The following is a 15,924-nucleotide window of genomic DNA, read 5'->3' as shown; positions in this document are numbered from 1 at the left end:
GACGTAGTACACAGTACACACCACAGTGCTGTGCTACAACTGCGACACAACCCACAACACAGGCCAGGCCTACCCGCACTGGAATCATCACAGACTTCTTCACTGGCTTCTGGTTTGACATCTCGAAGCTTTTACTGACTAAAAAACAAATACATAAATATCTAAACAATTTGTCAAAACAGTGGCATGGCTCTTGCTAATGTAACCATACATTAGAAAATGTTTTTACATTTAAGCCTAAGCTTGGACTTTGAGATTTGTGAGTCTTTCTGAGTTTCAGTCTCAGACGAGAACAATAAATGATGACAAATGCCAGACCTTTGCCTCAGTCACCGCCTTTAGTTTTAGTGTAGAATCTAGATTCTAGATCTAATCTAGTTCAACAAACTTTAGCCCATACCATGTGTTCGTTACTCTTCCTTTTTAAGAATGTTTCGTTAAATAATTACGAAGTGACTTTTTCTCCGAACGCTCAGGAACGTTCAGGAACGAAGTGGCTAGCCGTACTTTTAAGTAGTGCATCATCTGTCCTTAGGACCTTTGACTTTCTGGGGTGGATCCTCAATCCAACAGACTCCAATAGGCTGTTTAATACTGAAGTCTTTGCTTGCATCTGTTCCTAGGTGTGCGACAGAAGGGCCAAGTCGTCTGCAAAATCCAGATCGTCCAACTGTGTCCATGGTGTCCACTGTATACCATTTCTGTGTCCTCTTGTGGTTTCCTTCATCAGCCAGTCGACTGCCAATATGAAGAGGAACGGTGATAGTAGACACACCAATCTTGATGTCAAAGCTGTCGGTGAGCTGGCCATCATGTACAACCCTGCAACTTGTCCCCTCGTACATGATGCTCTTGATGAGGTTCACCAACTTCTGTGGGATTCCGTGGTGTCTCATAATCTTCCATAGTGTTGCTCGGTCTATACTGTCAAAGGCCTTCTCATAGTCTAGGAAGTTGACGATAAGCTGGGAGTTCCACTCCAGGGACTGTTCCACAATAATCCTCAGCGTGACAATCTGGTCGGTGGTTGAGCGATTTTTCCGGAAACCAGCCTGTTCATCTCATAGTCTTGGATCCGTTGCTGTCTTGATTCTCTCCAGAATGATTCTGTTGAAGACCTTAACTGGTATTGAGAGAAGAGTGATCCCTCTGTAGTTGCTGCAGTTGCTGAGTCCCCCTTTTTTGGAAGCTTCACGAGGTGTCCTTCTTTCCATTCCTTTGGGAACTTGCTCTCATTCCAGATCCTGGTACAGTGGGAGGAGGATGTCTACCGTCACATTGGCATCTGCTTTTAGGGCTTCAGGTGGAATCTGGTCAGGACCGGCCGCTATACCTTTGTTCAACTTCTTAATGGCATCCAGAATCTCTTGTTTTGAAGGAGCATCACTGCAGTTCATGGTAACTCATTTCTTGCTGGCAGGATGTTTGGTCGGTCACTCATATACCAGTATGATCATGAAATTGAAAGGGGAATTGCTGTGAGAGAGCTTATTTTAGACCAATGATGAAAAGCGGCTTTCGTAAACAGGGAAACCAAGTCCTTTCTTATGTTAGATCTATATATATCATGTCCTCTGTGCAACGTATTCCAGTTTACATCACAGAGCCTCAGAATGTTTTTGCGGAGGCTCTCCATTATCTTCAACAGTTCTCCAAGCTTTGCTGCTGCTCTGAATGAAGTGAATGTCCTCACCATGTGCGCCTTTAATCGCGTTGTGATTTTGTTGTCAATCTCAGACCTTGCAAGCTGGGCACACTTAACTTGACTTACACGCTAAATGTACAGAGTTAAAAAACATAGCAGTGCCATACAATGATTGATTTGGAATTATTATGTTAAAATTTTGGTAAATTAATTTTTACTTTTACTCCCGCACTCAGAATCACTACTTTGAGGATCAGACTTCAGTCTATTGTTCGCTGCAGATCAAACATTCTAAAACTGTCGCAAATCAATTATTTTCTTGCAAATTTCAAACTTAACGACAAAATATATCAAATTATAGTACCCACCACATTTTTTTATTACCTCATTACACACCTCGATTGGTCCCAAGCACGCAAATCACTACGCAGTTAGGCTTAGTCTGATATAGCTCGATTCAAAACCATATATATATATATTATTATTTTAGAAACTATTAATTTGCGACAGAAATGAAGTTATCGTGTTCAGCACATCGATATATAGTAGAAAATGGACAACTGGTAGCTAAGTGTGAGATGAGAGGGAAAGTGAAAGAATACCTTTTTTTTTTACATATGGACAATAGTTCCAAATAGACAGATTTACCATTTGTCTACTTCTCAGGAATACAGTGTGACAAATCTCTCTCACCAGTCAAGATCAAGTTTGCAACTTATGTCATGGATGAATAGTTGCAGTGTCTCTGTAGAGGAAATTAGGGTGTCTCAGGATGTCCAAGTCTTTTCTGCCACCAGAAGGTTTGAGGCAGAAGATGAATGTATTTTCAGCGCGGACCTCGCAGTCTTTCAAGTCGCAAGATCAATCAACTGTGGTAAAGATGCCAGAGAGTTTCAAAGGACGCGAAGTGAAAGAACCTCTTCACTTGTGGTGCTTTGACCTGACGTATTTGTCACGTTCATCACAATTCCTGATCCTTACTTTTCTGACGTTCGCTTTCTATCTTGTTTATGGCTACATGCAGGTTAGTATTATGTAGGGTTATTTAATTTATTGTTAGCTTAAAGTTGATAGTTCATCCTTTGTCTGGAGATTCAGCTCCTTTTCAAGTTCACTAATAAGAATCTCTTTATATGAGAGCTCCATATATCATATCTTGTAAATATTATGACTTTCTGTAGGGCAAACTCTCAGCTGTTGCAATGTGATAGAAAAAGTCAAAAGAATAACTTTAAATTTTTTGCTTGCAAAGAGTCGTTGCCTCAAAAAAAAATTATTATCGGGGGGGCTGGGGAGGGGCTATGGGGCTACATTATTTACCAAGATTGAACTGCCTCTTTATAATTCACTAAAAGTTCATTTATTTGAGACAATTATACATTTTTTGCTTCTGTCTTTTTCATGTTAATTATTGCTCCTCATAAATAAGGTCTATTTTTCAAAATTATTGAACTCTTTATTTTGAAGGAGCTGATGTTCCGCCTTGAAGGCTTCAAGCCTTTTGGATGGTATCTCACGTTGATTCAATTTGCCTACTACACTTGTTTTGGAGTGGCTGAGCTACAACTGAAAGAAGACAAGACAAGGAAGTGAGTTCAGGAAATAATGTCTTTTATTGTTCTTCTCACCAATGATCATGGTCCTCATAAGATTTAAAAAGACAAGACAATAATCACATCTTTACTACTGTAAAGGCTTATTCTATTACATTATTGTACCCATAGTTTCAATTTTTAAAAATCAGAACAACCGTTCCTTTTGGTGATCCATTCTAGTTAACTCTGTGATCTTTAACCCATGTGGTGTAAGTGTTGTTTGACAGTTGTCACTTTAATGGGGCATAGACCCTTTCCCCTGAAAGGCCTGTTGTGTCTCTTTGGAATATTCATAAAGCAATATACAGTGTAGCCATAGAATAGCACATGCCAAGCACACATACCGATTTTTTGTCCTCTCGTTGTGTACATGTATGTTCAGCACAGTTTCTTATATGTATAATCATTCAACATTTTTCAGCATCCATAATCATTTATGGTATGCCATAAGACAGTCAATTCATCTGAATTCTTGTTTGGTCCAATTTATCTTTTTCTTTTCTGTGTTGTTATTGTCCAAAGGTAAGATTGTCTGCTTTTGGCAAAGTATAGCCATTGCCATGCTGATTGGCAGCAAGCTGGAGACTACCCCTCAACAAGATAAATCATAAATGTATATATGGTATCCTAGGATTCCCTTGAGAGCTTACCTGGTCCTTGCCTTCCTGACTGTGGCCACCATGGGTCTGTCCAACACAGCAGTGGGTTATCTGAACTACCCCACACAGGTTATCTTCAAGTGTTGCAAGCTCATACCTGTGCTAATTGGAGGCATTGTGATTCAAGGTGACTGCATGTTCTTATCTTTGTTCTCCTCTTTTGATTTCATCTTCTCATCCACTCCCTCACTCACTTGTGGCAGGAAAATGTCTTAGTTAAAGTTTATGATGGATGACTTCTTTTCTTGTTATATGTATTGTTTTCGCCCCATTAGTTGTTGCAATGTGATGTAATTTACCCTGTTTTTGTTCAAAACTTTCAGGGCTTTTTTTTTTTCCTTTTGAGACTTAGACCTTTGTGTGTTTGGAGATCGTGGTTGGGGGGGGTGCTCTGATAAAGTCTCAATTCGGTGGTCACTTTAAAATAAATGAAATCTTCTTATAATCGTATGATTTAAACTCAAATTGAATTATACGTTTTCTTATTTATGTTGATGTTTTCTTTTTGCACTAAAACGGTTATGGACGTTAGAGATGCAGAAATAAATGAGGTTGTTTGTTTTATTCTCCAGGCAAAAAGTTCAGCCTGATTGATGTTTCTGCGTGTCTGTGTATGAGTGTCGGCCTCATTCTCTTTACCCTGGCTGACAGCACAGTCTCTCCAAACTTCAGCACTTATGGTGATGAGTGACAACTTTTATTGCTTCCATTTTTGTTGTTGTTGGGATCAATCCAGCAGCTTCTTCGTGGGTTTATATTTTTAACTAAGTGTCATAAGTGTGTGGCTCTCAGGGCTCAGACTAATCGTGTTCAGGAGCTGTCTCAGGATGTCCACATGAATAGCATGTATTGATTACTGTTTCAGTATAATTTGTTCTTATATTTTTTTAGCGTGTTTCATGGAGTCTTCAAGCGAAAGATGGCAGCTTAATCTTTTCTGTTTTTTCACCTAACCTTTTGTCTTCCATAGTATAGTCGTCAATGCTTACATTGTCTTTCCCACTTGTCATTTGAGAAATGTCTATTCTCATAATTGTGGCAGTAGTAAAGTCTCTCCCATACTTAGATTGTAGACATGTTGTTATTCCATTGAAAATTGCGTACACAGCTGTGTGAAACAAGCACAAAACTTAATTTAGACTAATAGGAATATGAAAAACTGCATGATGTCTGTATTGCTTGGGGTTTGATTTTGTATAGTGCTGTATATACACAAATAAGTATTGTCAACTGTCCAAACTGGCACAATATGCAAAAGTAGTTTTTTTTTTCCTGAAACATTGATAATGTTAAAAGAAAGATCTTGTTTTGTGTAGGTTTTTGGACTAATTATGCAAAATATTTATTTTTCTACTGGCCCAATTCATGGGTATATAGAAATTTGAGCACTTTTCTTGTGGACGTTTTCTATTCCTACAAAATGTAGTGTTCTTGGGGGGGGGGGGGGGGGGGGGGGGGGGGGGGATGGGATAGTTATGTCAGTATGTCTTTTTAGATAGGCTCCAAAACTTTCATTAAAGATTAAAACACACTAAATCTAGACAGTGCACCCACCTACTCCAAGTACTTATGTAAATATTTGTGATTCTTCACACATGTCACGACGCGGTGGATTCAGGTGCTTGTCAATTCTTGGGCATAAAGAGTTGTTGGTATAATCTTATAGCTTGTTTATTTGTCTTTCTTTAGGTGGAAAAATGCCCATCTATCTTGAATTTAAGTCGAGCTATTTGCGATTGAAGGAGGAGGGGGGTAACCTGTTTTCTGGGGTAAAATTTGCAAGAAAATGGCTTCCAAAGTTTGGTAACTTCTAGATCTATAGCTTGAGAATCTTTGAGAACTGAAAATTTACATATTTTGTGCCATTAATCAACGTTTTTCAGGAAAATTCATGTGGAAGTGTATTTTTATATGGACATAAAAGGTGCTGAGCCAAAAAACAAAAATTTGCCTGTTTCTTCGATTTCATTATTTTGATGAGCACCTAATTTCACCACGATGCTTCACATATGGTCCTCAGGTATCATTCTCATTTCTTTGGCCTTATGTGCGGATGGTGTCATTGGCAATGTACAAGAAAAAACTCTCAAACAATACGGAGCCAGCAATGGTGAAATGGTGAGTGAAGTTCCTTTGTGACAAGGGGGGGGGATTATACCTTTTCTTAAGAGTTAAAGTGATCTGGACTACAGTATAGGTGCTACTGGCCTGAATTGCCTGAGTGTTTTGAGTTTTCATGGCTTTCCACTTTCTTCGCTTGCTCCTGTTGGCACTAGACATTGAAATTGTTGGTCATTCCTCTTGAATATCCTCTTGATCTGTCAAAAGAGGAGCTAAGCAGCTAAGCCTGTACCAATCCTCATTATCCTTTCTGTGCAGCTGTGTGACTTATGCTTTACATTTCAGGTCCTGTACTCTTATTCCATCGGCTTTTTGTACATCTTCACTGGGCTTCTCATGACTGGGTCTCTTTTACCAGCATTTTATTTTTGCAAGGAGGTAAGTGCTGTGAATTTATTTTTCTAAATCTAGGTATTTTTAAGTCTCTATCGACAGAATTTAGAGCAGTTAGGAAGTGGGCTTCCGACCCTGTGTGTCAGGACCAACCCAGGCTGAGAAGGATTCAACATCTCAGCAGAATGACCAAGATACTTGATAAGTTTTCTCCCTACTCGGGAATCGAACTTTGGTCTCCAGCATGCAACAACAGAGCATTTAACTGCTGCACCACAGATGCTAGTGTGCTGAAAGATGACTGTCACTTTGTATAATTTGTGAATCACAGAGATAGGTTTTAACTTTCTGCAGCATCTTGGGGCCTCTGGCGAAAATAAGACAGTAAATGGAATGAATTGGATGAGAAAAGGAGTTATTTTGAAGTTATGTAAAAAAAAAAAATTTTCTTGAGTTCCATTAGTTGTGTGGATTCTTATTTCCTGTTGTGTCATTGTATTCCCTGCCATATGATAGTATTCAGGGAAAGAAAGCAAAGACAAACTCTTAACCATAAATGCATTTTCTGGCGTTATAATTATAAAGTTATTGTATCTTGAAGTGATTCTTGAACGGAAACTGAAACAGGTGTGGGTCTGTCAGAACTGTGTTGATCCCTGCTCTACACACAAACTGTCAAATAGCTGTGGTCTGCGTATATGCAGTATTGTGTAATTTCAAATGGAGTTTTGTTTGAGTGTCTTGAGACAAACGAAAATCAGGTTCAGAACAATTTTTATACATCATCTTTACTGCAAATACAAATTTGAGTTTAAACTATATTTTGGTGTGCAGTAAAGTTGTACTCTTGCTTGATTATTTTTAAAAATCTGTTTTGCCTTTTTTTTTCTTTCAGCATATAACAGAAACCTATGGCTATGCTGTGATCTTCTCTATAACGGGCTATTTGGGTCTGTATGTAGTGCTGACACTGGTGAAATCATTTGGTGCTTTAGTTGCAGTGACAGGTATGTTGTACTTTCTTATCCTGTGCGAAGGAGTCCTTGCCTTGTTATTTAGACTGCCAAGTCGTAGGCTGTGGGTTCACTTTTTACAATGGCTATGAGAACTTTGTGTCCTGAGAAGAGATACTTGGCTTTTTGCTGCCACAACATAGTCTGTCTGGCACTAGCTGAGGAACTGCTGCTGCCATGATGTAGATAGTCTAGCGCTGACTTTAGGTATAATTTTGTTTAAAATGTTTGATGTGTTTGTTATAAAGAGAAAAGTTACTGTTGTATGAAGAGTTGAAACCATTTTAGTATTGTTTGGTCCATTCCTTTTTACTTCGATTTAAATTTGTTATCCTGTTGTATTGTCAATTAAAGTTAAAGAAACAACAAAATGGCAACATTAGTGGGGGGGGGGGGGGGGGGATGGTTTGTCACAGTTCAAATTGGTGCTGATAATGATGAAGAAGTTTCTTATCATGTTAGAAGTGATAAAATGTAGATTCTGATGTATAGTCAATAAACCCTTCAGTTACGAGTAATGTCCCTGCAAACAATTATCTTAGTTCTGGCTTTGACTGCTTTTCCAAGTTTTTTGTATTTGTCCTAAATACTGTTTTTTCTCTGTTTCCTCCAGTTACCACCTGCCGTAAAGCTGTGACCATCATTTTGTCCTTTATGTTCTTCACCAAGCCTTTCACTTCAGAGTAAGTTTTGAAAAATTGGAGAGGGGTGTATCGCAAAACCCCATCAGATATGTGCTTTTTATGGACTATATTGCATATATTCCTTAGCTCTGTTTGTTGGTATTTATGAAAGAGATAGAGGTCAGCTTGAAAGTAATGACGTCTGACCGATTTTTGACTGCTTCATTTATAAACAAAATGTAACTCACAGCAACTGGTAATTTCTGTCTACTGACTCGCAAATTATAGCGTCAGTGTGTTTTTACGGTTCAATGTCCATTGTCTTTCTATTTTGGGGGGGTTATTCTCTTCTTGTCGTCCTGTCCAGTGTTTTGTCTGTGTCGTCTACGACCAATTTTCAACTTGTAATTACAATTTAGGGATGAATTTCATACAGGATTCTGCTGTATAGGCCAGAATGTTCAGTGTATCGTTTCATTTTTTAAGTATTTTTTTTTTTAGGTAAGAAACTTGTAATTATCATTTTTTTTCTCATATTTCAGGTACATTTGGTCAGGCCTGGTGGTTGTTCTGGGTATCTATCTGAACCTCTACAGCAAGAACAAAGCTAGCTGGGATGCTAAATTTGCCCAGCTCATGCAACGATATGGACTTTCCAAGCGACCTTATGCGCTGGAGCCAGAAAATATTGTGTGATTGGCTGCTGGTGTTGTAAATAGGGAAGGGTGTGCTGTTTGGTAGAAATGAGATTACTCTCTGCATAGTTTTAACCACACGCTTTAGTCTGCTTATCTTAATTTAAACAATCGTAAAGCGTACTTTGAATTTAAAAGAATAACCTCTTTTTAAAAGAAAAAAAAACTTAGATAAAAAAAGAGAAAGGTTGCTTGCGAGTCTTAATTTTTGCATAAACCCCTTACTTAGAATGCCAGGTGTGGTACCTTTAAGTTTATTATAATCCGGCTTCACTGTATAATTGCCAACAGCCTTCCATGTGTGCCTTCTGGTGTTTTGACGAATTGTCATCCTTCTTGTGACAAAAATATGCCCTTCCTGCCGACCTGGAACCTCGGTTTTCTCTCGCCAGATGTTCTCACCGAAGTATGAAGCACACCAGTGGCAGGGTGTCCGTAGGAGTAAAGCCTCGTAGTGCTCGTTTTATGAGATGGTTTTGAGTACTGAGGCCACCGGAAAAGTGTTTAGGGGGCTCGATACTTACGGGACATTTTTTACTAAAGACAAACTGAAACAACTTTTATCACAGGCAGAAAGTACGAGACAAAAGTTTCCTGTTCAACTGTTGACACACTGGATTATGTTAGCCGTTACCATGGAAACGGCAGCCATCTTGAAAATTTGATAGAAAATAGTAGAGTTGGGTTGTTTTTTTCTCCACCATTTCTACAGTTTGTAACTTTTTGGAATTCTGTATTTTGCAAAACGTCACAAATAAAAGGTGCTTGCAGCTGGCTATTTTGATTTTTTACACTATACTTAAAAAGTCGTCACACTCCATACGTTGAAGGCTGCCGGTTTTGACTCTGACCGAGATGTTTTAGCCATGTCGACATGGGAAGTCTCAAGGTGCCTGGAATTACAAGTAGGAATCTCAGTGGAAAGAGATGGTTGGGATTGGGAGGGAAGGGGTAGGGGAAAGGCGAATTGTAAGTTGTGTATTTACCTTTCAATGACTTTCAACAAACTGGAACAGAGGTAGCATCTAGTTCTATTTACATCTGTATGTAACACAAACCAGTATCGAGACTAAAATCAAGCCTTATAGCTCCATGACAGCTAGTGTCAAGGCTGGAACCAAGGACAGATCTGTTCACAGTAAAAATTTGTAGCAGATCTAGTAATAGATCTAGATATCTAGTCTATATTTTGCTTGTTGACTTTCAATAAAAATGAGCGAAAAAAAATTACAGACAAAAAACACACAGCCTCTGGAGTTATTAGATCTCTAGATTTATAGTCTAGAACTACAAAATTGAACTCTTACCTGTGTCTTTCTTCAATGCTGGCTGAAGGAATTGCCAACGGTGCAGGATAGGTCTCTCTGCATGCCGTTTCTCCCAAGGCCAGGTATCATTCTCCAGGATCAGGGTCAATGCAATCGGAGGCTCTGCTTCTTTACATGCATATTTACCCCTGGGTTTTTTATAACAACGTTTCTTCTGACCAAAGGCAAACTATTTTGGCATCTTAACACTTTATCAAACGCACGTGATCTAGATCTGAGTGTAAACTGCGAGTCAACAGGTGGCATTCACTTCGTCTGTCAGTGTCTTCCCAATGCTTGCCCGAGACGTAAACATGCCAGGTACCCGATGGCTTGTCAGGTTTAGACTTGAGCCAAAATCGATAACATTCATTTGATTTCTTTTAGAAATATTTTATTACTCATAATTCCATATATTCACGTTAACTAATATAATTTCTGGTTTACTTTGATGAGAAAACACAATAACACTAGGTCTACCGAAAGCTACTTTTAGCTAAACTATATATGTGAACTGCACAGAAATGAGATTTCGACTACTTACAATTGGTAGGTGTTCGCAAGGGCTATTGGGATTGGAACGGTAACCAACCAGAGTGAAGACGCATACTATCTTTGAACTTCATCGAAGGGTTGCAGTATGAATGAAAGCCTTTGTTGGTAAAACCTTGTTAGAGATGCGAAGCCAAGCCATAAATAGATACCGGTACCAAATGTGATGAGCTTTGTTGACAATTTCATGTTTTCTGCCCGATTTTCAATAGCAGCTAGATTCTAGTGTCTATTTAATCTAGACTGAATGAGGGATGAGAAAATACCAAAAGTAAAGAAATGCTGAGAGTGAGTGAAAATCGGTCCTCGAGGCCCTAGACCCAACCCGCAAGCCCCCTTAACTGCTGCTGCATCCTAGAAACATGTATTGCTTATAGTGAAAACTGTCGATGAACAGATGGTTGGCAGAAAATGCCTTCCCATCCCTTTTGGTTTTACAGGGAGAAAGGGGAGGCGAGGAACTATGAGTCACCAGTTTAGCTAAACTTGTTGTGGGATGATGTGTTTTTCTCATGTTGCGGGGCAAAACTATATGTTCATGTGGAATCAGTTTGATAAATTTAACTTTTCTTCCAGAGGGTTTTTTTTATAACCACGTGGTATTTTCGTTATGAATACTTTACATATTTGATGGTTTTATTGGTTATCTGTAGATATAGTTATTTATTATTGATCACCACTGTACAATTTCCCGCTTTTACTCACTGCCATAGCTGTCGTTTTGTCTTAGGTTTCTTTGCTATGAGAATGAGATGACAAGACGAGTCTTATATTTGCTTTTGCTTTTATAGTTTCACACTGTTGTTACTTTTATTTTAAATAACCCATAAGGCTACTGTTTTGAATGATGAATGATGAAAAGTTTATACAATGTATGGAAATCTTTGTTGAGGACGCACTGTGTTTACTTTTGCTTATATGATGCTGGGAGATCCGATTCTGTAATGTTCTCATCATGCTGGGAGATCCTGTAATGTTCTCATCATGTGTAACCAGATGTTAGGCACTTTTGAGAGCTGGAATTAGAAGTTGCCATCAGTGCTTGTACTTTTTATACAGTCGAACCTGCTTTGACGGCGACCCGTATAATAATAATAATATGGCCACCTGTAAAAACGGCCGCTTTCCATTTCACCCCTTGCGTTTTTTGTTTGTTTTTAAAATATAATTTAACTGTGTAAAATGGTCACCTGTCGAACACGGCCGCGGTCGCCTTATTTTATCTACTTTCAGTAAATTTACCTGCCTGAGGCGGCCTGGCGTGGTCTCCACTCGCCCAATGCTTTGTCATAAATTCTAAATCGGCCTCTGACGCTGTGAACGGGCCGTCATAATCCATTCACCTGTCGTTATTGTTAGTCCCTCCAATGAATGTTTACCCAAGTTGACCAATGGAAAACAATAAATTATCAAGTGCTGTTGAAGGAAGCGTGTGATCCGTCATAACTTATAAGCCCCGCCCACAACTCGTGCACAAATCATATTTGAGGTGACTGGTCACTGTTTTGTTTACCAAATCTGTAGCAAAGTGGCAATGGACGTTAACGTGAGCTTGTGACAGAAGCATCGCTCGTTCTCCGAGTAGTGGCGACCCAGTGTTTGTTTTACCATGGCACTCGGTCTTCATCGTACATAACATTTCATATATTTTACACTTGCGCAGAATCAGCAACAAACAAAAGCTAACCAAAAAACAAATCAACGAAACAACTGCAACAAAAACTTCTTACACCCGCCGAATCCCCATCCTCCATTAAAAAAAAAAGAAAGGAACCCTTTTAAATTCGCCTCACGACAGTCCTAGGCCTGAGATCAGCCCCTTTTGATCAGTCCTGCCTAGGATGTCCACCTGTATTATACGGCCACTTTTTTCCTTGACTATGCATGGCCGTTATTCTTCGGTTCGACTGTATATGCATTTTACTTGACCTGCCTTTTCCAGGCATCATATGATGTATATTTATGTACTTATTCTCTTAAAATACTTCTGTGGTCAGACAACAAGGCATTGTGTTTTGCCTCCAAATATACCTCAACTATGTAGTCTTCTTAGTAATATTGGGCACACACATCTTATAGTTCCATAATATTTTTAAGGGCTCATTTTTTTCCCCTGTTACTTTCTCTCATGCATTTCAGTACTCAAAGAGAATTATTTGCTGCCCAAATCAATGGGCTCTTCTGATTTTTGCAAGAATTCTGTCTGTTACAATGGTAATGTCTATATTATTATTGTCCTTTCTCTCAGAACAATATTTGGCTCTCAGTCTATATATAATTTTTTCAACACCAAACCTTATTCATAACCATTTGACCTTTCTAACATGATAGTTTCCTTTCCATGACTGTCGACTCTCAACTCTTTTTCAAAACTACTTTTATTGTTATCATTTATTGCAGAAATGTGGCAGTTACTGTGCGAGTTTGGTATGGATTACAACTTAACAGCAGCAACAATTTTGGTGGTTGAAATGTAGTTTTATTTGTCCAATAATTCTTAGAATAACAACCGCATAGCCGTCAACAAGTATGTAGAAAACATATTTTATACATTTTTGAGGGTCTGAGAACCAAACACCCCCCCAGAGGGGTGCTACTGACTGAAGTGTCTTCAGGCCATTCCCAAAGGAGGGACATTAACCATGTTCTTATGCACATTAGAATTGTAATTGTAAATGGGGTGACTCATCAATGTCATGCTCATAACTGTGCCTGAACTGCAACAGGGTACTGCTGCTTTTTCTTTTCTAATCCTTGCCATCGTCATTTTTCCTCTACTTCTTTTGTATGTTTGTCACACTCTTGTGACCCTTGATAGTCAAAGCAGACTTTGTGCTATTGAAACTAGAGAGGTGAGCAGAGTAAGCCTGATTCCCTGTGTGGACTTCTCTGTTGACTTGACATCCACCCCTTGGCACTCATATGACCTTATGCAGTTGCGAGGGCCATAAAAACTCAGCTAATAAAAAAACAATCCTAATCTTTGACACTTATATATTATCTCATTGTGTTGCAAGTGCCATAAGACTCGTACTAACACTTTTTTTAAAGTACTCAGTTGTGAAAACAAGTTTAGTTCTTAACTTATTGCCTCTCTGGTATTGCTGCTATTTCATTTGTCCCCCTAATGTCCATGTCTCTTGTTTTCCAGTTGTTTTTCATATTTCATGTTGTCTCATGCTATTTTCTGTCTCTTGTTATTTACTTTTCTGCTTTGCAAGTTGCCTGGCTATTTGCACTGTCATTTTGCTTGAGGTAGCAATGTATTGATATAAAAATGTTCACTCTTCCATAAAATCAGTGAAAATCAAAAACCATGTTAGTCTAAAGCTTTCTGGTGTTCCAGTTAATTTGAAAGTTGTGAAATCAGAATTCAGTTATTGATCAGAGCTAACTTCTGTCCTGTTGTATTTTGTTGCAACTTCATGCAGGGTTTTGTGATATTCACAGATTATAATTATTTTAAAGTTCCTACAACATTGTTTTGCCTATTTTACGCTGGAAGCAGCTAGTTTAAATCCAACTGGCTGGGTGCTTTTGTATTCATCATATTTGGTTAGTAAGTTCATTGTGTGTGTAAATATTTTTATGCCTTCCATAAGCTTTTTTTTTGTTTTATTCCATCATCTGGAGGTGGCCTTTCATAGCTGGAACAATTTCATCGAAGAGAGAGTTACGTCTGCATTATTGCCAGGTGGTGGTAAGAGGGTCAGTATTCTTAAGGTTTTTGTGGGGGGTTTCATAATACTTGGTTACTCGCATCATATTTTGGATTATTTTTTTTATTTTGGGTTTTGACCATGACTTCTGGGCCTGGGCAATGTTCCAGTTTTGTGCTGTCCTGACTCATAAGCTAGTCATTTGCTGTCCAACGAATGTCTCTTGCACATCTGCAAGGAATGTTTTCCGGAATTATACAGTCGGGCACACGGAAATATTGGAAATCACGGCTAGCACAGTAAAAAAAATGGCACTCACTACTTGTCGTTGGCCGACTGATATGTCTTTAATTTTTCATTATAAATTATCGGTTTACCCAAAATATGGGTGTGTCAAAAACATTTGTGAGGCAGCATGGTGGAATCAGGCTCTCGTCAAAATAATCAAAGTGAAGAAACTTGCATTTTTCCTCAGGTTTGTGAATTTTTATCAAAATTTTGTTTTTTGGCTCAACACCTTTCATGCCCATTAAAGAACTCATTTCTGTGTGGATGTTTCTTTAAAACGTTGATTAAAGGCACAAAAAATGTAAATTTTCAGTTACGACAGACTCTTAAGCTAAGGAAATAACTAATATTTGGCAGCCGTTTTCTCACTAATTTTACCTCTGAAAACAGGGGACCCCCACCTCCTTCGTTCACAAATATCTCGACTTGTATTGAAGATAAATGGATATTTTTTTCAACCAAATAAAGACAAGTGAACAAGCTTTAAGATGGTACCAATAACTCTACATGCTCAAAAATTGACGAGAGCCTGATTCCACCACGCTGCCTCACATTTTTCAATCCCCATGTTTGAGTTATCCATGCCCGACTGTATCTGCTTTCACTGCAGATTAATTTGTATATATATGAAATATGTTTTAAGCATAATGTTGTGTGGGAATCTCAGCTTGTCTATCCTGTGTGCACATCTGAGTACAAAGATGTGTCCGCTTTGTCTTTCTATTTAGAGGCTTAAGGTTTGTTGTGGGTTTACATTGCTGTCTTTTCTTTTCTTGACCTCTCTCTCTTATTCTCTTCCTCTCTCTTTCTACTTTCTCTCTCTCTCTCTCTTTCTCTCTCTCTATCTCTCTCTCTCTTTCTCCCTCTCTCTCTCTCTCTCTCTCTATCTCTCTCTCTCTATCTCCCTCTCTCTTTCTCCCTCTCTCTCTCTCTCTCTCTCTCTCTCTCTCTCTCTATCTCTCTCTCTCTCTCTCTCTCTCTTTCTCTCTCTCTCTCTCTCGAAATTTACTCATTTAGTCTCATTAATGTACAAGAGGTGTTATTTTTTTGTTGACTCTGAAACCCCCAAAAGGTTTTGTGATACACTGTTGGGCCTGTTGTTTGAAATGTTATAATGGAGTGTTTATTTATTTCTTATATTTATATCTTGTTATAGAGTGTTTTTGTGGGTGGTTGACGGGTGCTCTGGTGTGGTTTGCTCCTTCTTTCCTATCAAACATCTATCGTCTTTATCTCCCCTCATTCTTTTTTATGTTTGTTACTCCCTTTTAACACCTATAATCTTCTGGCCCTCATATGACCTTATACAGTTGCGAGCGCCGCAAAACCTCTACTAAAACAAAGAGTGTTTTTTAGGGCATTGCACTGAATCGAAACCAGGAGCAAGGTGTCTGTAGTTAAATTTATTCCTTGGGTAGGCTCTCCTGTGGTTTG

General features: G+C 38.7%; 1 protein-coding gene across 1 annotated transcript; it reads left to right on the top strand.

Annotated features, from left to right (window-relative positions):
* Positions 1–5: 5 nt before the first annotated feature.
* On the top strand, positions 6–12,296 carry LOC101852242 (adenosine 3'-phospho 5'-phosphosulfate transporter 2). The gene is made up of 10 exons (XM_005098242.3): positions 6–112; positions 2,312–2,669; positions 3,113–3,234; positions 3,872–4,026; positions 4,472–4,579; positions 5,920–6,017; positions 6,306–6,398; positions 7,249–7,360; positions 7,980–8,049; positions 8,532–12,296. Exons 2-10 carry the CDS (start codon positions 2,418–2,420, stop codon positions 8,683–8,685), a joined length of 1,164 nt encoding a protein of 387 aa, XP_005098299.1. The 5' UTR covers positions 6–112; positions 2,312–2,417; the 3' UTR covers positions 8,686–12,296.
* Positions 12,297–15,924: the final 3,628 nt, after the last annotated feature.

This window comes from Aplysia californica, unplaced genomic scaffold, assembly GCF_000002075.1.
Source record: "Aplysia californica isolate F4 #8 unplaced genomic scaffold, AplCal3.0 scaffold00176, whole genome shotgun sequence".
In the NCBI taxonomy this organism is placed as follows: domain Eukaryota; kingdom Metazoa; phylum Mollusca; class Gastropoda; order Aplysiida; family Aplysiidae; genus Aplysia; species Aplysia californica.
This window is presented reverse-complemented; position numbering and strand designations above follow the sequence as displayed.